The 24,161-nt window shown below is 34.0% G+C and overlaps 3 protein-coding genes across 3 annotated transcripts in view; 2 read left to right on the forward strand and 1 right to left on the reverse strand.

The window, feature by feature from the left end:
• Positions 1-1,151: 1,151 nt before the first annotated feature.
• LOC138027403 (TNF receptor-associated factor 4-like) overlaps positions 1,152-24,161 on the forward strand; it is a 62,071-nt gene continuing 39,061 nt past the window's right edge. The window contains exon 1 of the mRNA XM_068874978.1: positions 1,152-1,437. Coding sequence (XP_068731079.1) covers positions 1,265-1,437 — 173 coding nt within the window. The 5' untranslated portion in view covers positions 1,152-1,264. The remainder of the gene's footprint in view (positions 1,438-24,161) is intronic.
• LOC138027405 (piggyBac transposable element-derived protein 4-like) lies at positions 3,765-6,236 on the forward strand. Its single transcript, XM_068874980.1, has 2 exons — positions 3,765-4,905; positions 5,104-6,236. The coding sequence occupies exons 1-2, from the start codon at positions 4,077-4,079 to the stop codon at positions 5,991-5,993; spliced, it is 1,719 nt and encodes a 572-aa protein (XP_068731081.1). The 5' UTR covers positions 3,765-4,076; the 3' UTR covers positions 5,994-6,236.
• On the reverse strand, positions 6,497-7,273 carry LOC138027406 (uncharacterized). The gene has a single exon (XM_068874981.1). It carries the CDS (start codon positions 7,271-7,273, stop codon positions 6,497-6,499), a length of 777 nt encoding a protein of 258 aa, XP_068731082.1.

Consider the following 24,161-nt stretch of genomic DNA (forward strand, 5'->3'; position numbering starts at 1 on the left):
ATCCGTCGTTTGAAAAACTGGGGCCTGATTCAGTACTTACAACCAAACGGGAAATAGAGACAACATATTTGATAAGTTGTCTGTGGAAATTCGTTGCTTTTTTTATGAAAACTGCAACACTTTAATATTGACCTACTCAGGTATGGTCGGTCTGGAAAATACTTGGCTTTCACCCGCGAACCTACATTCGGTCCGTACAGCATGGCCCCGAGCTAAATATTTTCCCTCCGGCCGCGCCCACGCAGTCAATAAGTTCATATTTTGAGCAACAAAGCGCAATCCAAAGAATACATATGGATAGTGGTTTTGCCATTATTTGAACTGACCCACGTTGCCGCTTAGCCACAGTTTGCGCGTAACAAAGTAGCCGCTTATCCACGTAGTCGCAATTTTTTGAAGTGTGTTTCACTGACCAGGTATTCCGGCTACAGTTAAGGGCTATATAAGGAGCTTGAAGAATTCGATGTAAGCAAAACAAACAAACTTGTAAGTTTAGGTCTTGATTGGATATCGAGTTATTGTAGCTTAACTAGCTTCAAAGGTATCCTTTGTTCAGAAGAAAACTACATTGTAGTTCGCAACAATGTGTATCCTCCGTAGCCAAAATGGAAAACATTTGCCTACAATTACGTTTCACTGTGTGTATCCTATGAAATCAGACAGGCATGGAAAAAGGAACGGAGATGACCTTTATTTAAGTGTCTAGTCTTCTAGCGAGCGCTAATTGAGGACACTGTAAAAGCTGAAATCAACAAATTAACGGAAATCAAGTCAAATGTTGGGTTTGGAGGAGAGGGGAAAACCAGAGTACCAGCAGAAACACCTCTCGGTGCAAAGTAGAAACTCAACCCACATATGACGCCGAGTCTGGGAATAGAACCCGGGCCACATTGGTGGGAGGTGAGTGCTTTCACCCCTCTGCTCTCATCACTAAGTCATTCCTGCACCCATGATCAGCTAAGATATGACAATAATCTAGTTTTATCGTATATTGAATAGTTCTTGTTTTCTTTACTGTGCGGTATCCATAAGTTTCTGCGCGGTTTTGCTTCTCTCGAACAGCAGTGTGTTGATTTGTATCCCCGGCAACGAGCTTTCATGCGGACAAAAGTATTAAAATGTCACGCGAGTTGTGGTGTAGTGTGGTTTAATGTACATTGAATATTAGCAGTTTTGACATAAGACAAATTCCTCGTCATCCGTGGCTGACCTCAACCCTAAGTATTTATTCACCCCTCCAGAAGAACAAACATAATTACATATCATGGCGGAAGCTCTAGTGATTTCTTCATTTGGTGGATACGATGACGAGTTTGTAGAGGTTGTGGAAGATGATTTGCTTTGTCCAATATGTCATCTGCCACTAAAGAGGCCTGTTCAAACGGAGTCGTGCGGTCATCGATTCTGTAGACAGTGCATTGACAGACACTTTACAAGGTAATTAGTGCTTTGGAATTCTAAGCGATGTTGGCCGTGCTACAAAGTTTACCAATGAAAAGAAATATCAAAAAGCAAACAGAAAAACTAACAAAACCGCACACGGAGACTAGGGTCGAGTGCAAACATTCTGACTTGACTATTTAATTAATGATATTTTGCGAATCATTTAACGTTCTCTTTGTTCAGTTTTCCTTCACATCATTTAAACCAAGCAAAATCGATCTTGCAACTGATTCCAGTCTCTCGATTTATTTCCCTTCTTGGTCTGCCGTAATTGACCAAATCGAATTTGGAAATTTTGGATAGGAAGTCTTTTAAGCAAGGCAAGAGCACAAGTTGTGGTACACGCCGTTCCCAGCATGCAATGCAAGAAAATTCACTACCGGGATTTTTGCAACAAAGTCACAAAGGAGCAACTTAATGGAAGAGTAGCAAACAGGAACAAAACGAATTTTTTCGAAACAAAATGTCATTCTTTCTTGTATTACCTTTTGTCGCAGCGTATCTAAGCGTTTTCAAGCAAGCAACCTTGGACAATACTCCTGTCGGTGTACTTTGGATCAAACTGGCTTGATCTGATCGGCCTTATTACAAATTGAAACACTAAATATTTTGAGTAAGAGCCGATACAACGTAGATTTGATTTAGCAATGTGCTATATTTCGGTTGGCCAAACCAGCCTTAGCTTCTTCAGGTACAATGAGAGTTTGCATTGGGTTGCTTCTATGTACATATATCCCACAGCATTTTTCGGTCTCCCAAACTTTCACTCGTGTTTCTATAACTCGATAGAAACACGGTACATGTTTTCTATTTCTTAAATATTATTCAACACAATGTGACAATGTCCAAATATGGTTATAGCGCGCTGAATGTTCGTCGTGCGTACTCAACAGATATCAGTAGTATAGGACTTGGGGGTACCAGCGCATTTTTCCATTTATGCAATTTCACACCATATAAAAGCGATATATGGTTCCTGCCCATTTCTTCCATTTGTTTGCTGCATAAAATTAATTTATTGTATCCAAGTATAGGACTTGGGGGTACCAGCGCATTTTTCCATTTTGCGGTTTTATACCTAACAAAAGCAGAATAGTACAAGCGCGTTTTTCAATGTAATTGATTTTGTGTTGCTTAAATTTCTGAGAAAAACAGGAAGTCGATGATGTCATAAAAATGGGGGGTTCCCCCAGGAACATTAGTCATCACGAAACGGTCGTATGATTTTTCTAACCAATCAGAATTGTATCTCGTTTGTAATTTTCTGATATTTTTATCAGAAGTACAAGCATTTTGATAAAAAGTTGGTTGTTTTTAAATATTTGCATAAGTAAATGAAACGGAAACAATCACCATAGCGTGATATTTTAGTTAACTTTATGAGTAAACTTTAAGTAAACTTTATCATTCAGATTGTTTTGGTGTGTTGATTTTATAGTGACCGTATGCATAACTTGTCACACCACTATCGAAGCAAGATAATGACACTTTGTTGAGTTTATAGCTTTCAAGTTGATGTTTATTGCTTCGGATTGTTTTGATTGTGTGATGCATTTGTTCATTATTAAACAGTACGTTTTTATAATTTTTATGAGTGATGTTCTTTTTGATGACATTTTTTTTAATACCCTTTGCTGTTTTATTATTTTGATGATTGTCTTTGATATATGAATACATTTTTGATCTCAATCCGACGAATTCGGTTATCGGTACGCCTGCTGCCTCATCTTTGAATTTACCGATTACTTTTTTATTTGTCCTGTCGAAATATTGTGAATCTTGTGAATAATCACTGTTATCGAATCTGTATTTATCATTCCAAAAATCTTGATACACATCATTGGTTTTAATTTCATAAGTCAAACTATCTGTGTCTGTGAATAATAATTTTGCTTTGCTACCGTATTTTTGTTTCATGTAATTATAATGAAAATCATACATTAACGTCTTGCTCAGATCCAAGATACACATACCCACATATGCTGGTCTGTTTAGAGTAAGTGTTTCTTTAATCTCATGTACTGCTACTAGATTTTCATTAAATATTTTACTACTAACATAAGTTGGTTAAGAAGCTATTTTTAATAGTTTGTTTTTATCAGTTACCAATCTAACATCTACTTGCTTTCTAATATTCTCCATTGTTTTCCCAAATGTGGAATTATTCATAAGTTTGAAGAAATCTTTTTCAAAAGCATTTTTGGCATTAGTTCTTTTCTGAGTATTAAAGTCAATGTACTCCTTCATCCACGGTGACTGATTAAATTCAAGTACTCGATGGACTTTAGTTATTTTTAATCCAAGATCTGTATATAATTGAAGGTTTTTGTAATGGAGCACATATTTCTCTTTTTTATTTAATGTTGGTATTTCCCTTTCACTACTGGAGCGGCCAAAAGCGGCCAACCGGAAATGGCTTTGAGTTCCTAAAGCGGCCAAAAGCGGCCAAGAGAGCATGACTATTTTTGCTTGTCCCTCCCCGGCCCAGAGATAGTTTTATTGTCCTGCATTGTTCTCCTTTTGTTAAAGGACATATTGACCAATCAAATCCACACAACTGCGCATAAATTTTGTTAACCTGTGTATGGTGGGGAGCAGCCAAATCTTGATCATAGCTTCGGCTTGAGAGAGAAATGGCAGAACCTCTGATTGTAAGCGCTGAGGAATTTCACGATATTTTTGGTAGTTCTGATGAAGAAAATAATGCAGCAGATTTCGATGGGTCAGATATTGATGTTCAGGAATTGGATAGTGATATAGAGGAAGATGAAAATGAAAGCGAAAGCGACAACGACTCGAATGCGAGTGACACTATCGAGTGGTCAGATGAACTCGAGGATTTTGATATCGAAGAGTTTAGCGGCCAACAAGCCATAAAATTTAACGTTCCTGAAAACGTGTCTCCTAACGATTTCTTTAGTCAACTCTTTGGAGATTCAGTTATTGATACGATCGTGACGGAGACGAATCGATATGCTCGGCAAAAGCTAGCAGACACGCCACGTCTTCAAAAGTGGAAGGACATAACAAATCGCGAACTGAAGGCTTATTTCGGTATATGCATTATTATGGGCATAAACAACCTTCAGCGAATTGCCATGTACTGGTCAACCGACCCATTTATTGGTAATTCAGGCATCCACAGCGTGATGACGAAAAACCGCTTTGAAGAAGTTAGCCAGTATCTTCACTTCGTCGACTCCAGCAAGGAACCCGCACGTGGCGATGCAAATTACGATAAACTCTTCAAGATTCGCCCGATCCTTTCCATCGTTTTGGATAATATTCAAAACGCATATGAGCCCTCCAAAAATCTGTCCGTAGATGAGGCGATGATTGCTTTTAAAGGACGGCTTTCGTTCCGTCAGTATATGCCCGCAAAGCCAACAAAATATGGAATAAAAGTTTGGATGGCCGCCGATTCCCAAAATGGCTACGTCTGCAATAGACCATTTTACAGTTGTGGCTAAGTTACCAGGCCTAACAATGGAAGCGAGGCTGCCGGTGACCCTGTTTTGATACAAACCTTCATGCTTTTGTAATGTTAATATGGACTAATTAGCGTTACAACAACACAATTTACATGATAAAAGCAGTGAAGTCTGTATCAATGCAAGGTCACCGGCAGCCTCGCAGCCATTCATAGGCTTGGTCGCTGAGCAAACAACTGTAAAATGGTCTATTATGCTGTTTACCTCAGCCAAGAAGGTCAAGCCCGTCTACATGGCCTTGGCTACGACGTAGTTATGAAAATGGCAACACCATTTCTTAACAAATACAGACATATTTTTTTTGACAATTTTTTTACGAGCACAAATTTGATGGAACATTTGCTTGCTCAAAACACATACGCTTGTGGAACTGTTCGGTGCAACCGGAAAGACTTGCCGCCGTGTTCAAAGAACAAGCTTAAGCAAGGCGAGAGAGTCAGTGCCCAGCGAAACCAACTCGTTTTTACGAAATGGCATGATAAGAGAGATATATCTTTCTTATCAACCAATGTTTTGCCAAGTGAGCCTGCCCGTGTTGTTCAACGACGAAGGAACGGCCGTGATCTCGATATTGAGAAGCCTCGTGTGGCAGACGTTTACACCTCTTACATGGGAGGTGTTGACCGAGCCGATCAACTTCGTTCTTTTTATTTCACGGGTTATTCTAGCCGCAAATGGTACCGCTGCATTTTTTGGTTTTTATTTAACTTAGCCGTTTGTAACGCTTTTGTTTTGGAGTCATTTCATCGCACCACTCGCGGTCAGACAAATCGAGCAATGATCAATTTTAGGCTTGATCTCGCAAAGCAACTGATCAGTGATTTCTCGCAACGACAAAGAAAACGAAGGTCCCAAGAGCCTCAACAACATTCCGTCGCCAGAGAAGCCCATGTTTCTGTCCATGTGGAAGGAAGGAAGCGAAAGTGTGTCCAATGCAGCAAAGCCGGGCGAAGGACGCCCAAAGGTTACAAAGTGGAAACACGCTTCGAGTGCAGTCTGTGTAAAGTTGCACTTTGCCGAACGCAATGTCACAATTTGTATCATGACCAGACCGAGTGACTCACTTTTGACTCATTCTTGCGATAAGTTTCCTTTCTATTGATTACACTGTATTTCATATGTAAATTTCTGGTGGAAAGCAACTGGCTGAGAACAGTTGGATCACAATTTAAGAAATATGACCAATCGCAATGTGTATAGCAATGGCGGCAAATTTGAATTTTTTTACGTGTCCTCACTTTCGATGTAAATTGCATTGGTATTAAATTGATATGTGTACATACTTATTATAAATCAAGTAAAACAAGTCCTCAGCTTTATTTCTCTGGTCTTTATTTAGCTTTAATTGCCCCCTGAATCTACTGAGCATATATATTTGATTTGGGTTTGAAATCACCATGGCAGGCTAATTATGTAATAGGAACAGGGAGGTTGGGCCTCATTTGCATATAGTAGTGAAAGGGTTAATTTGTGTACTAGACCAGTTGATATTCGATATTTAACCGCTATTTTTTTGCAATATTCTGATAGCATGTTTTCACCTACTTTAACCTTTTCCGGTGCTAGTGGGTAGTCATTATGCAAATCATGTAGTTCTTCTGGATATATGCTAGGTCTACTTCTAGTATTAAACCTTTCTTGCTGTCTTCTTTATACTTGGCTAAGTCTATCTTATCAATCTGGTTTTTTGTCATCCATTTGAAACAACCAGTTGGAAGGTATTGACTCATAGCCCAACCGTACAGATTGTTAGCATCAAGATAAATAATATACTTTGAAGGCGCCTTCTCATCATATGTTTTCATGTATTTATTATTTGCTTTTCCATACCGGTTGGCAATGTAACTTATTCCACCACGCATACCTTTTTCAATGAATTGAAACATATCAACATCAGTCATAAGTTTTAATTTAATGTCAGTCATCTTTAACATAGCATTCCATGAAAGCCCTGGAGACGTGAAATAATGACAGGGATCAAGTTTGTAGTATTGCAGACAGGTCTTCCTGAAGTTTTCAAAGACATCAGTTAGTAGGAGTATGTCCGATTTAAGGTATAAGTCATGGTATTCACCCATATTTTTAAGAGAGAATGTAGCCCATACATTTTGAGCATGTTTGTAATCTTCATCCGATATGTCTTCATCATTTAAGATGCTGTAAAACTTTTCTTTCGGTGGCAGCTTTTCATTGAATTTACCAAAGCTATCCATGAAGTCGTATGGATAAACTCCTTTTTGAGACATTAAATCAAGCTTTTTGCCTTTAAATTTTTGAGAAGTATATATTAATGCTTCTTTTGGTAGGTTGCTCACCAGTTTGTCAAGACTTGAGCTCATAAATTGGAAACTGTCAATAAAGGTCAGATGATTACCAAGCATGAAAGCCATGTATTTCTCCATGTTATTAGGAATTGCATTGATGTTCATTTGACACTTTTCACCTTTCTTATTTGTATATTTATGCTCTTTGACTATTTCACCAATTTCTTGCATTATAAAATGACTGTCATACCCACGGAGATTGTGAAATATTACTGGAATTTTGTCAGTTATTCGAAAGTTAAGATTACAATCTTGATGAGCGGATCCTCTGTACTGACCAGTTATATGACAGTGATCTCTGACTCTTACATCGGTTTTATTATATTCTTTCTCACATATATGACATTTATTGGCTTTTTGGAATTTTTCTTCATCATCTTTAGTCATTGTTAATGGTTTATTGAATTCTTTTTTCATAACCTTTTTACAATGTTTAACTTCTTCTAACATAGCTTCCATAAATTTGTAAACGGCTTTTTCACCTCTATAAATTTGTACTGGTTTCGTGTATTTATCATCATAACAACACACAACTTTGTAACCGTATCCACAGTCTGTATGCTTTTGGTATGCTTCGGTATATGATTTATTATTATTAGGTTGACATCCATGTATTTTTTCTGTGATAGCTTCAAAATCTGCATATATTACAAATGGAACAGCCAACTGTTTATGAAAATTATCGAATTTTAATATGTTGTTGTCTTTTGTTGGCATTTTAATCGCTTGCGTACCATTCACTTGGATGCAGTTTTCTTTGTGATTAATCAGTACTTTTTCAGAACTGAAACACTGAAGACAATGCATGCAGAAATGTTTCCTCTCTTTATGCTTTGTTTGATTGTACATGAACTTGTTAAAATCTTTAATTAATACATAGTGCTTGTTTTCATTTTCAGTTATAATAAGCAGATTCATGCAATCTTCATACTTTTCTTTTGATACATAAATGGGATATTTTTGTTTTTCTTCATAGCCAAAAACATTGATGTTGATCTCATTTTGTTTTTCTATTTTGTTGTACTGTTTGGTAGTCACTGGAAATTCAATTCCTGAATAATCCAAATTTTCAATGAATGCTTTATCTGATTTTTTTATTCTTTGAGGATCTTTGTCTTGAGGATTAAGATGTCGAATGTGACACCATCTAAAACATTCATTGTCACTGTTTTTTATGTTTATCAAACTTTTAGAACTGTTTCTAAGTGGTAGTTTAATATAGCTATTACCTTTCATTGGTTCATATTTAACAATATTGAGATGATGACTATCGACTGATTCAACAGTCCAACCAGATCCCTCTGAAATCCAAACTGAAATCTTATTTAGTATGTCTTGTTTTGATACTTGAAGGGATTTGTCTATATCTGTATTATTTATGATAGTTTGAACTGAACTGTTGAAATAAGCGGTCTTATACACTATTTCTCCATCTGACATTTTTGTAAATGTTACCTTAAGCGTTTCAACAAATTTTAGTCCTTTCATTGATATTAATATGTTTTCAATATTGTTAGCAATAGCCTTTCTTGTGTTATTTAGTTGAACTAATGGGTCTTTGTTGTTTTTGATATTTATCTCATAAGACTTTGTGAACCCTATGAGAGCTTTATCTGTTTGCTCTATTTTGGTTCTTGGTGCTGGCACTGGTTTTTTGGTTCTTGGTGCTGGAACTGGTTTTCTAGTTCTTGGTGCTGGCACTGGTTTGTATCCATCTCTGAACTCTATTGGTGGAAGAATTATATTGTTTTCATAATCTTGGACCATTTGATTTAAACTCTTACGAGGTGTTGGGATAGGCCTTTTTGGTTTTAAAGTCCTTGGTGCTGCTATTGGCACTGGTTTAGTATCATCTACTATGATGATTTCAGGCTTCTTTTTCTCTTGCTTCAACAGCAATTTAATCAGTTCTGATTTACTGAGCTTTTTAAGACTCTTTTTATCCATATCTATAAGGTTAGATTCTTCTGAATTCATATATAATGACTATAGATATTCTTTTAAGTAGTTGAACACGTATGCGTTTAAACCTGGTCAAAATTCAAAGGATCTAATGAACAGATTTTTGAATTATATAAAAATTTGTGTGCTTTTTGATCAATTGCCTATTCCCAAATCAATTTTTTCAATCAATTTTTTCATTTCATAATATATATTGTCAAAATCTTTGATTTCTTTAAATTGATTTTTAATGTGATTTATTTTATCTTCAAGCTCATTTTTTTGTCTATTCAAATGGTCAAGTTGATTAATTAAAAAAATCAAATCTCTTAGTGAATCCAACATATAATGACATTATATATTTTATTTTTAAGCCTATTTTAAAAAGTGCGTTTAAGTGTTGTTTCAATTCAAAGGATCCAAATTATGAATCATTTAAACTAAATATTTTTAGTGTGTTTTAATCTAACCAAACAGTTACAGGAGGATTTATGAGAAGTAAGTGTGATACTAAATTATTTCTATGTTTTTTAGTTTTCAGGTGTCCGTGTTTACCAGACATGGAATAGTTTTGTTGTTTTTACATATTTGACAATACCATTCTTTGTTTAACATGTAGTTGGTTTTATGTTGTTTTCTCTCTTCGTCAGTAAAAACTCTCGGTCTTCCACGACCTCTCTTAACAATTTTATTCTCCATATATATGATCTATAGAATTTATTTTAAAATATGTTTCAAATGTGTGTCTAAACTACGACAATCCAACTTATAAACAATTTGGAGGCCATTTGGAAAGAATTCATATAATTCACAAGTTTTTTCTTTTGGATTTCTTTTGTGTTTTCTGATCAATTTATTCAGTAATATCAATTCGATGATCTCTGGCCTTGGAATATATTCCAGTTCATTTTCCACACCACAAAGTTTCAAGCAATTATTTCTTTCTCCATTCATTATGTCGTCGATGTATGTTGGTCGTAATAACATTTCAATGAGTCTTGTTTTGCCAACTTTATTTAGATCCCAATTATGTATATCTTTGGTTAGTTTGGTTAATATATACCAATACTATATATTTTTATTTTTAAACAAATTTCGTACGTGCGTTATAGCCAGAAATAATCAAATATTTTTGGCTACGTATAGCAAATAAACAATATGTACCGTAATTGAGTTGATATATTATACATATATCTGTTTATATATTTTTAACATCTTTTAATGGTATCCAGCTATTGAAATCATCACTGTATCCCTTCCATTTTACCAGAGCTTGTTTCTTCTTATAGTCCCTCCGAATGACTTTATCAATACGAAAAACATCCTGTATGGCTTTTAATAATTCAGCCTCATAAAAGCTGCCTTTTATGTCTTCATCATTGAGATCCTTTAGTTTGTAAGTGATTGGATTAATGTATTGTATTTTATCAACTGTGAACAATTCTTCACTCCAATTAGGTTCGTAGCCTTTATCAAACACCTTTCTTTTGTACTTTGATATTCAAACCTTATCACCAATCTTAAATTTCGGTTTCTGTTTTAATGGCTCCATATCACCATATAGATTAAAGTAAACTATACCTTCATTCCTCTTATTAGATGCTTCTATAGGTGTCATCTTTATGCTTGAATGTTTTGTATTATTGTCTTTTTTAACTAATTTTGGTAACATATCTAAATACTGTGTATTACCTTGAACAGTGAACTGTTTCCACATTTTGGACTTGATTGTTCTATTCCACCTTTCAACCACTGAAGCCTTTTCTTCATTTTCGGTTGAATACATAAGTACCCCATTTTTGTCTTACAAGTCCTTCAAGTGTTTGTTATACAACTCCTTTCCCTTATCAACCCATAAATATTGTGGTTTTCTACCTTCCTTAAATATTGATTTGAATGCTTCAGTGACTGATTCACCTTTCTTATCCTTCAATGGTATAATCCAACCGTATTTGCTGAAAACATCAATAACCATAAGAAGATATCTATATCCTTTATTCCATTTGCTGAATTGTTGCATCTCAACTAGATCGCTTGCCCATATTTCATCAATATGATTCGTAATTACACGCCGCCGAGTAAAGTTGCGTCTTATGGATGCATGTAATTCATCTGCTAATTTTTCTTGCCAGTTTTCTTTACCCGACGGCTTTTTCCGTTTTTTGGAACTCCGAGACCCAGCTTTCTTTTTGTTTTAATGGCATACATTGTTGGTGTAGCAAACCATGGCTTTCGTCCGAATGGTATTGCTTTTATACTATCTTCCATTATTTTATCAGCTGCATGCTTTTTAGCTAAATTATCTCCAGCTTCACTGTATGCTATATCATGTTGCTGACAAACAACATCTAATTTATTTATTGGATCTCTATATTTTGGATCATTGCTATTCAATCTATCTTCTAGTTTTGTACCAGGTCCACAATAATTGTATTTTTTACCAGTAGGAGTCCTTAAATGTAATTCTCCAAGCTTTGCTAATTGTTTTTGAATATCAATAGCACCTCCATGCAATGGATCTAGTTTTTTTGACAAATCTGATGTGATACTGTCCAAAGCTTGATCAAGATATTTGTTAGCCATACCTTTTATTTTTTGTTTAGCAAAATCTGATTTTATAGCCTTTGAAGCACCGTATCTACCAAGATTATACACACCTTTTAAACCAGCTTTAAAAGCCATTTCACCTAAACTATGACTGTTTCCAATATCTAAAAAGCCCGCCCCAGACGACGGGCTAAACCGTTTCCCATCTGTTTCTCTTTTTTAACAAATTTGGTCTTTTTAATACCGCATGATACACAAGTACAATAAAACAACATAAGTCTACCATTTTTAGTTGTTTTGTAACCTGAAGGCTCAGTACATTCAGTCAATTTCTTTTCTTTCACACAATACGATTTCATAATATATATATGTTAGATATTTCTAAAATAATGTTCGATAAATCTCTCATTTTTTATTGTATCATTTATGTCAAACACTTGTAGTAAATTATAATACGAATTTCCATTATTCATTTCATTTAGAAAGTACAAACAGAAGTACCCACATGTAGTTGTTTTTAAGTTTTGAATTTGGTTGTTTTGATGTAATAGAGTTAAATTTTTCTTTTTGGCATGATTTACAATCTCTTGAAAAGGGGGCATACCAAACGAATCAAAATAATTGACGATATTATCTTTTACATAAGTAGCAACCCAATGGCTTCCGCTCATATATGACGGTTCAAGATTGTAAATAAACAATGCTTGCTTATGGTTATGTGGAATGCTTTTGTCTCTTGACAGTACATCGTCGATTGATATATTCAAATATTTACACCATTTTATTAGATCATGGTTACTCAAAGGAATATCTTTATGGAATTTTGGTTTTACAGTAATGTTCCTAAAATTGGAATTGAATTGAATGGGCTGTTTTTTCCCAATAGTAGTCCTTTTCCCGATTTTTTTTTGGTAGTTCTTTTTTTTTTTTACGCCATTACCAGTGACATATGGTGGAAAACCATAGAAAGGAGGTTGTGTTTTAGGAACACCAATTCTAGGTGCTCTTCCACCTCTTCTAGGCCAAGTAGGTGTGTTACGAAAAATAGTATTGCGTGACAAGCGTTACTTTCTAGACCCTTCGCGAGAGTTTGTAGTTTGTTTATTTTTAGGTTCGTGCGTAAGCGTTTCTAAATCGGTGTGTTTTGTAATCTTTCTATAATTAGAGTGATTACTATTTTAGAAAGTTCTAGAAGTTTATTGTCAGAGTATATAAGTAGACGAGTCCAAGCGGAGTGTTTTTCTAACTAGTTTTTCACAAGCGAAGAGAGTTGGCGTTAGCCGTGTTTAGTCAAGTGTGACAGAAGCTGTGTTTATTCAAGTTGGCGGAGGCCGTGTAAGTTTATTGAGTACGTGTTGTTCAGAGTTTTACTTCGTGGAAACTACGTTCATTTTTGGAATAAATCTTCTTGTTGTTGTTCCGACAACCCTGCGTTCAGTTTAGTTTGCAAACTACCTTTCCTCAAAACATTCGAACTCGTAACAAGGTGGTATACCAACTTGTGGAGCTGATCCACCTGTTAACTTTTTTATAGCTTCAACTGCTAATGGTATACCGATGCTAGCTAACAGAGTGCCTAAAAATCCACCTGATTGTGTTTTGGTCGGTTTTATACGAACACCTGAACCCGATTGAAGGGCATTTAATATATCCTGTTTTTGTTTCGTCGATAAAAGATGTTTATATTCTATCAGCTTTTTGATTTTGTCTTGTGGTATGAGAAAACCACCCGTCTGTAATCCTTTCCCAGAGATTGCTTTAACCAATTGAGAAGCATCTTCTGAAGCTAAGCCTGAAAGAGCTGACAATCCAAGGGTTTTACCTACAGTTGGTAAAAGTGTACGTCCCAGTGGTAAAATTGAAGTCAATAGATTTCCACCGACTTGTTTTCTAATATTAGTCTTAGCAAGACGAATATCCATACCTTTATTCAATTTGCGATTTTTTTTCAATCTCTTCTTTATCATTGCTGGAACATAAAGAGCATGAAGAGAATCATTTGTCAGTCTCAGAACAATTGTTTCCCTTTTATGGTAAGCGGTACTCAGATTCTTTTTTGATTTTCTGAAAGTCTCACATTGATTTCAAAAAGTTCAGTCATTTTCTGTATATAATATATGTTATATAAATTCCATGGTTCTCAAAACATATATAAAAAAGAAATATCCAGTTGATGCCATCGACTTTTTTACACTATAACCAGTTCATTTCCAATTTTGTCAATGACGACTGTTTCTTCATAAAACGACAGCATGTACGCCGAAAGGACTATCTCCTGCACTGTTCGCGTTTAGTTTATACCTAAAAATCAACTGTTTGGGATCTCTTGTTACTCTCTCTGCTTGGTATGATAGATCGAAATAAATCAGGGGGTATAAACTATTATAATTAGCTAGATTGAGCTGGGTTCCTGTGTTGTAATCATTTTTTCTCATTGCATAAGACATTAAATCGTTAAAGATTGTTACTTTACTTTCAGAATCATATTCATTTTCGGGGTAAAAAATTCCGTTTCCATATTCTAATCTGCATGTTGTCAAATAACTACAATTCCCACGGTCAGCGTTGATGTTATATGTATCGAATTCATATGGATTTGCCGTTGAATTGTTTGATTTAGCTCTTTGCAGATATACAAAGATAGCCTTGACATTGTCAATACTGGAAGAAATCTGGAAGAATCCACTACTATGTGTTGGTGCTGATACTTGATACATCTCTCTGAGATACGTCCATTTATCGTGTTTCAAAAAAGAACCAATGAACTTATCATACAGACTGTCTTTTGGTGTCAATGTTGGGACCCATAGTAGAAATCTGTTAATGACAACCCTTCCATTATCAATTGCATCAAGTTTTTGAAGTAGTTCTCTATCATCCGGTAGCTTTAAAGTAAATTCAAGCTGCATTGGTACCAGCATCTTAGTCTCTAACTCTTCAAAAAAACTGATACGATTAAGAGGTATGATTACATTGACATCTGAATTCCCGGTTGTTAAAAGTCGTCTAGCCTCAAATCCTGTATTTTGATTGGCATTTGCTATAAAATGACTTGTATCTAAATACCAAAGACTATTCTTGGCTACTGAGCGACCAAAATCGTCACTATATTCTAGCAGGTTTTTTACAAAAACAACTTTATGAAGATTATCCGTGTCGTATACGATTTTACCAGCGCTTTTTATCATCATATGAGAAATCAAACTATGGGCCCCATTAATAACTGTTATTCGATCTGCACCATAGGCTGAACCATCAGCTATTTTTTGTACCTGGAACTGAATCTCAAAATAAGCATTGTACCAATCATAAAAACTCGATCAATCATTGATTGTAAATGTATATCCATTTTTCTCCTGATGTTGATTATCGCCCGGGGCTACAATTACATTATCCAGTTGGAAACGCACTAACTCATTTCTTTGTAAAAATTCGCTTGTTCTAAAAGACATCATATCATTATGTTATATAATTTTGCAATGTATAAATGTTTTAATCATGTCATTTATTTGAAGACCCTACGCCTTCTTCCAGATCCTGATATCAATCTATTGAGGATCATATCAGTACTTTCATATTGCTGTTTCTGTTTAATGGGTGAGGATGGAACAATTGCCCTTTGTGTTGTAGCTCCTTTTCTCAAATTTGCCAATTTTTTCATTATTAGGTCTCCTGACTTCTCTGATACAGCCTTACCCAGACGATCACCTGCATGGGAAACCCCTGATTCTAATGCCTTCTTTGCTATTGGCTTAGCAAATTTCTTGAAAACAGATGATGCCACACTCTTTAACGGTTTAAAAATATTATCAACGATAAGTCCAGACCCTTTGTGTTGATATACAAATCTACCAAGTTTTGGATGATAAAACCTCTTGAATTCATACGGTTTCATTTATACTTTTATGTTATATTATTCTATGCTTTTTAAAATCAGTGACAAAGCTGCATCCGCTCCATTCAGATTCAGTAATCTTCTTTTTCCATCTGTTACCCACATTCTGATTGATGAAATTGTAGTTTTATTAACTGGATTAAATGTAACTCGTCGTGGTTCGAGGGTGAAGGAGTAACTTGGAGTTAGTACACTGGTTGAGAATGAATAAATGATGTCTGTTTCTTTGCCGTCTACAAGCCATTTGTTAATTAAATCGCAATGAATATTGAGTATGTCTGTGTCTTGACTGAGATTTGGCAATCTAGGTCCAATATGTGTTCCACTTGCCAATATCTTTTTGTCAAAACCTATTAGGTCATTAAAATTACTTGCTCTCAAATCAAGTTGGTAATTCTGAGCTAATGTGATAGTAACCCTAAATGTTGTTGTATCAAATTCTAAAGTGATTGGAAACGTATCACCAGTTTTCGTTACATTTTTAATATGTGTGTTGAAGTCTGTATAATTCCATACACCAGCTGAAAGTTTAATGTTTTTAAAAGTTGAACCATTATCTGAACTGTATTTGATCAATTGATTTTTGTATTGAGCATTTACATTAAACCATGTGAAACTCATGTTAATAACTCGATTCAGACCAATGACATATTGCTTATTGTTGTCTAAAATTATAGGTCTAGTAAAATTTGTAGTAAAATCTTCTGGTTTATTACCAAATTCATTATTTACAGAATAAGAAGATAGTACTATTTCTCTTTGCATTATATAATAAAGTTACATTAAATTTTGAAATATTGTTTGTATAATTTATCATATTGTGATCTGTTGATTGTTGATATCTTTAAAAGCATGTCTAATATAGAAACACCCATGTTTCGCATGTCAAAGCTAGTATTACCTGCCAAAATCTCACCAACAATTAAATCTAATTTTTTTATAAATTCTTTCGGTTTGTTGAAAAATATAACATTGCCACCTTTTTGTTTTTTCATACCAGAACCTTTGATTGTTTCTATTTTATTTTCATAATGTTTTATGTATTCATTTAGAGTGTTTCTAGCGTTATCTATTCTTTTGTTTTCCTGTTGCTTCATAGCTTCAGAAATTAAACCACTTTTGAATTGTTTTGTGATCTGAGATTTGTAACCTTTTAATTGATTTCTTTTTACTTTAGCTGCATTGATGATCTTGTTGAGATATTTTTTGTTTTTTCGTTGAGTCATTTCTTGTTGATTTAGTACCTTTTCAACTGAATCATAATTTTGAATACCAAGATCATCCAATATCTCATTATCCATGTCTTCATCATCTAATCCATAATCTATTTCTTCATCTTCATCGTATTCTGGTGGTAATTCTGGTTCTTCAGGAAAGTACTGAGGATCAACATAAATCTCTTTTTTTCCTTCCAGAATATCTTTTAAAGCTTCTTCATATGTTGGCGGTTTTGGCACCAGTTGTTTTTCTTGCTGTGGCAAAACAGGTTGTTCAAATAGATCATCTAAACCCATGTCCTCAACTTCATCCTCTATATCAATTCCGTAATTTGGAACTTCCCCATTTTTAAGAGGTCGTTTTTTCCTTTGCATTCTTAAAACCTTATTACTGTCAATAACATCATCTAATTTACTTGTAATTGGTTTAAACACTTTTGAAAATCCCTGTTGACTGGTCTGCTGACCAATATTATGTTTTGTAATTGCATTATGGACATAATTGGTCTTATCCCCTAATTCAGATTTACTCTTTGCGAGTTCTTTCCACCTAAGCAAACTCATTTTTGTTATATTATTACGTTACATAAAATGGAAATTCATATATAAAAAATAACGTTTTACAAGGTGTTCTACACGGTGTTCTACACGTCGTTCTACACGTCGTTGAAATAATATACTCATATAATATGATAATACCAAATTATGATGCTGATGACGATCTTGTCACAAACTTCAAACAATTATATGATTTCATGCCCGATCGATGTTTCCGGATGTTGGTATGCGGACCAAGTGGTTCGGGTAAAACTAATACACTCCTACATATGATTTACAAATTATTATACTTTGATAAAATATTTTTGTATGCAAAAGCAGTCTTAGAGCAGTCTAAGTACCAAAAACTTATTGATGTGTTTCAGCCTATAAGTAATGAGGTTGGTTATGATATAATTCAAGCTAGTAATGATGGAATTATTCCAGTAAATGATCTTGACTGTGAAAGTCAGAAATTGATAGTTTTTGACGATTTCGTATGTAATCGAAACCAAAAGCCATTAGTCGACTATTTTATACAGGGAAGACATAAAAATTGCAGTGTTATTTATCTCAGTCAATCATATTATAAAACACCAAAAGATATAAGATTAAATTGCTCCCATTTTTCGATTTATGAATTTCCAAGTACAAATAAAAAAAGTTTGATATGCCGTGAAAACAGTATCTCAAAAGAATTATACGAAAAGGCAACTAAAGATCCTTACAGCTTTTTATATATCGATAAGCCACGTAAATTTGCAAAAAAGAACTTTAATGGAATAATATAAATCACTTATATATATATGAGCTACTCAAATGGTAAATTACCAGAAGATACAATTTCGCATGACAAAATTATTGAAATAGTAAAAGGATTACCTGGTGTGAGTTTGATCGTAGCACGAGTCAAGTTCGAGCCCGAGTCAAGTTCGAGTCACGAGTCAATTTCGAGTCAAGTTAAATTTTCCTTTTTTTTTTAGTAGTTTTGTTTTTAATTGCTGTGTGAAAATAATGTACTAGAGGTAATTAGGCCTAATTAGGTCTTTTTAGGGCTAATTAGGCCTAATTAGGCCTAAAGAAAAGTACCCTAAACATTCATTAAAGCTAATTTTAGGCCTAATTAGCCCTAAAAAGACCTAATTAGGCCTAATTACCTCTGGTACATTATTTTCACACAGCAATTAAAAACAAAACTACTAAAAAAAAAAGGAAAATTTAACTTGACTCGAACTTGACTCGGGCTCGAACTTGACTCGTGCTACGATCAAACTCACCTGGTGTCGGTTTCAAACTAACAGATGACGGTGATTACGATATTGACAACAAAAAACTAAGAAATGTAGGTTTATCACAAGCGAATAGCGACGCAACCACAAAGAGTTATGTTGATTCTAAGGTTTCTGGGTGTTTGAAAAAGGATGGAAGCGAGCCGATGTTAGGACCTCTTAACATGGATAACCGACGTATAGAAAATGTAGCCCCTGCGAGGCACGGGTATAGCGATGCTGTCAGTAGTTTACATCTACATAGCTTTTACTTTGATTTAAATACAGATGATGGTAAAATAGAAGCACAAAATCCGATTGATATGAAAGATCAAAGAATTACTGGTTTAAAAGAACCAGTACATCATAAAGATGCTGCAACAAAATTTTACATTGATGATTTTATGACTCAAAAAGCTGATAAATCACAGCTGTCTAATTATTTAAAAAGAGATGGGTCAGTATCTGTAATTGGGGATTTCGACTTTGGTGATAACAAAATAACAAGTGTAGGTAACGGTTCATAATCGACTGATCTAGTAAATAAGGGCTATATTGATACTGAACTCTCTAGTAAACCAAATATAAATCAGGTTACACTACGAGATGGTTCTCAGCACATGACTGATGATTTGAATTTGTCCTTAAACAAAATAATCAATTGCGGACAACCAACTGATACAAGAGATGTGACTAACAAAGCATATGTAGATTTTGAGGTTGGAAAAAAACCAGATATGAATCAAGTAGTTTTACGAGACAGTAGTAATGCGATTTTGAACAATTTAGACATGACACAAAAAAAGATCGTCAATCTTGGAGCTCCAAGCAGTTTGTATGATGCCACTCGAGAAAGTTACGTTGATAATCAAATTTCGACATGTTTAAAAATTAACGGCGGCAATAAGATGAACTCTGATCTGGATATGAACAATAAACAAATAAAAAACGTGAAAGATGCGACGCATAACCAAGATGCTATTACTTTGAAGCAAGTGAGTGATGCTATTGCAACCACGAGTACCAATAATAATAAATACACAGATCAGAAAATATCGGAGAGTCATATAACAACACATGAAAATCGAAAGAACGTTTTGGCGTATGCATATTGGCGTCCAAGATGTTAATTTAATCACTTATAATGACTCACCACATAAAACCAACAAAAAAGCATTTTCCTTAAAGGTTCAAAAAACAAATGATGGATCCAGTCTGTTTAAAGGAAGGTTTGATTTCAATCTATTTAAAATGATAAGAGATGATTTTAGTGATAATTATACAGTTTGTATTGAAGTGTATTTCGAAAAGAGTGGAGCACATGATTCAGAATTTACTTCTTTTAATATAACATTTGAAAAACTGAATATGAACATTGATAAATCACATTCAATAAAAATAAACACTGATTATAAATATTATCGTAGTATATTAAATCTGAGCCCCGACGGTACTTCTAAACAAATCCAAAGAAGGTTGTATGTAAACGTTCAAAGTACTTATGACAATCTCAGTCCCCAATTATTACCGTTGTATGTATTGATTTATGGAATCAAAGATGAAGCAAAAAAAAATCTCGATTTTACTATCTATGATTATGAAAAAGCTTATGAGGTTGCAAACAATGAATTTCAATTGCATGTTCCGTTACAAATGACTGGTAATAAAATTTTCGGTCTATCAGCTCCATCATCTGATTACGAGCCTACTACAAAAAAATATATGAACCAAAGCGCTCTTCCGTCTTATATAATAGGTCACACTGGTGAAAGTAACCGGATTTGTCGTTTTTTTACAATGATACCAGTCGGCAATGGTAGAGCATTTGGTTTACAATTGTCTAGACTTTTGGAAAAAGTACACATTCTGAATATCACTATTTTTGGAATTCTGGGTTTCAATTCAAATATAAATTATTCACTTCGTATAAATTCTGATAATTATCAATTCAATTTTAGATCAGGTACAAATTCAGCCAAAATTACAATTAATCGATACTATAATAATATAACCGAATTGAGTGTAAGATTTTCAGATACTACATCAAAAAAATTTGCCTACAGTATAAGACTCCTGCCATATTATCTTTAAAAAATATATAACTGATTAATATATGGCATTTTATGTAAAAGATTCCAATGGAGACGTTGTTCTTGATGATAATGGAAATAAAATCGAATATTCAGTAGAATATGATAATAACACTTTCGATTTACATGAAGACCCACTTTTATTAAACGATGATGGTCACATTGAAACAGACAAAAATCTCATCGTAAAGGCTGCTACAAATGACAATCACGTTGTTGTAAAATCACAGGTTGGTGATATTGTTAGAGATTCATTTTTAGATCTATGGGTGAGTGAATACTTACGAATGTATGCTAATTGCGTTTATCAGATTGACAGAGCGGATGGTCAAAATGTAAAAATAAATTCTAGTAGAAAAGTAAAAACAATATATGATAAAAGCAATGAGGAGAGTGATGCCACTCAAACAGATTTAACAAAAAGACCTCTAGTATGTACAAAAGCTGAAAAACATAATGGACGTTATTTCATCAAATTCAATGGTAGTCAAAAGATGATAAGCCAAGTTAATTTAAACAATGATGCTGTGAATGTTTTTATCGTTTATAAACTGGATTCAAGAGGTTCATCTCAAAGTTATTGGAATAATGGCCTTTTTGGACATGACAATGGAGGGTTTGATAAATTTATAGCTCATAGTGGATCAAATATCGTGATTTCAGGAGCTGATTCAATACACAAATGTGTTTTTGTTGGTCCAGCAAGTAGTCTTCAAACTTTCGAAAAAATAGATGATTATAGCGAAAATAATCTCGGTGAACTTAACAAATGGCATTGTCTTAGTGTCCACTGGGACAATTTATCTAAAAACAAAACTGACAAAAGTAAGATTTACTGGAATAAAAAGCATATTGGGGATTTTACTGCTGACAACCGTACAGAAAACAATACGACGGTGTTTGGAGCTCTGAACCCTTTGACAGATATAGCTCCTTTATTTGGAAATATAATAATAACCTTTATTTAAAGAGGGTAACACCTATTACTATAAAGGTATTCTCCCTAGTGGCCCTTTCTTCTGCGTATATTTGGATTTCATGCTTGATGAAAGAACGATATTAGATCATCACACTGTACTTATGCAACGGTACAATGTAACGTAATATATATGTACATCAACAGTTTATTAAGATTTGTTAAACATAGTTTTCAGGAAGCAAAAGAAAAACATCCACACATCGACAACAAAATATTGAAATCAGCTCTTGTTTATCAATACCTACACTTTTTTTTATTTTGAAAGAGACATATCCATAAACAAAATTCTTGAACTCAATAATGGTGAAATTGGTTTGATGGATCCAGGAAATAGTTTCATAACATGGTTATTTGAAAGAACTTTTGGTTGGATTGATATATTAAACAGTCATAGTATACTACATGATGCTTTTGGTAGGTTTTATAACCATCATGAATTAGGTAGAGGTTATACTTATGCTATTTTAGCAAAATACACAACTAGAGTGGTTAAAAGATCTCCATTTTGCGGCCAGATTTCAGGTCTATTGTACTGCATGTGTAGACGATTAACAATCTAAACTATATATATGACTGACAATCGAAAAAAGAAAATATTTAACTGGAATCATATTTCAGACAAATTAACGAAAGATGAAGTAGATGAACTCAAATCATACTATCATGTGTATCACAAAAAGTGCTGGGTATATAAAAAAGCATTCAAAAATATAAATTGCTTAAATTTATTGGTAATTCTGTTTCTATTTTAACTGCATCTGGAGGTATTGCAACTGCTATTGCTACTGGTGGTATTTCTTTAGTAGCTATAAGCACTTGTGCCTTGTTAATTAAATCTTATATGGATCATCAGAATCTTGATCTTAAGATACAGAACTGCCAATTTGCGTATCAAAGTTATCAACATATTCTTATAACAATCAAAAACACAGTAAGATCTGGTGAATATGAACAAGACGATTTGTTGTATACAATGAAAAACACTGAAGATTTCATCACTGACATATGTCCTGTTATTGATAAGTATTTACTGCAATATGATAAAAAATTTACTCTTGAATGATTTTTATAATTTTATCAAATATCAATAATAGGATGTCGACCCAATATTGATTATATTTTTCAAGTGTTTTTTTCGATTTTGTTATCTTGATTTTTTCATAAGGAAGATCAAGCAATTTAAATATCTTTTGCAAAATAAAGTTGATATTAATCATCCGTTTCCTCTCCTGATTCACCAAATTAATGACTGTTCCCAATTCCATAAAAATTTTCAATATTTTATCTTTATTCTTTACTGAAATCTGAAAATTATTTTTGAGAGCTATATTATTTATTGTATTTTCTATATGATATTTTCTTTGATAGACTGATTTACGATGGAACCTATGTTTGTTCTCATGAAACATAATCTATAAGAGGTTTATAACCATGAACTGTTCCACAAGTAATGCATACATTAATGTTATTATTGTTTTGTATATTTTGTTCAATTTCTTTATTGTATGCTTTCCGATTTTTTCATTGCAAAATGGACCTATTATTTCTTCCATATCAGCAAGTTCTTGATGTATATTTTTACAACTCATATATAATAATACAATAAATTAATTTTATGTTATAAAGAAATGTAAAAATGGGATGGAACCATATATTGCTTTTATATGGTGTGAAATTGCATAAATGGAAAAATGCGCTGGTACCCCCAAGTCCTATACTACTGATATCCTGTGATATACGGAATTTTGTGTGTCGCGGAGACAAATGGTAGTTTTTCCAACTTTTTTCCCAATAAACGTAGAAATTTTTGCTTTGTCATCAATGTGTTGAATAATAAAACTATTATCCTGCTCAATCTTGCGGAATATCGCCTGATTTTAGCCAACTCGGCCTACGGCCTCGTCGGCTAAGTATCAGGCGATATTCCGCGCGATTTCGCAGGATAATTGTTAAATATATGTACATAGAAGCAGTCCAATGTAAACTCTCATTGTACCTGAAGAAGGCTGGTTTGGCCAGCTGAAATATAGTACATTACTAAATCAAATCTACGTTGTATCGGGCCTTGCTCAAAACATTATCTAAGGCACTTATACGAAAAACTTAATTAATCAAATAATTGTTCAAAACGTTATTGCTCAGGGTTTTCGATAGCTTTTCTACGGTGACTGGTAAGGGACATGGCATTTCGTCATCAGTTTTCCTGCTTCAAATTTTAAAACTCCAAATTTTGAGTTTACAAACCAGTCAGTGTGAAATACAGACTAAGGTTATTTAACAATTTTACCACAATTGCTTGTAATCTCGCAATCTGATTGGCTGATTTCCCGTTGTCGATAAGAGTCTAGACAACGCTGCGCGTCATACTTGCGTCAATTTGTCACGCAATGTAATAGCCAATTAGGAACGCTCATTTTGGGAAATAAACC

This window comes from Montipora capricornis, chromosome 12 (genome assembly GCF_036669925.1).
Source record: "Montipora capricornis isolate CH-2021 chromosome 12, ASM3666992v2, whole genome shotgun sequence".
In the NCBI taxonomy this organism is placed as follows: domain Eukaryota; kingdom Metazoa; phylum Cnidaria; class Anthozoa; order Scleractinia; family Acroporidae; genus Montipora; species Montipora capricornis.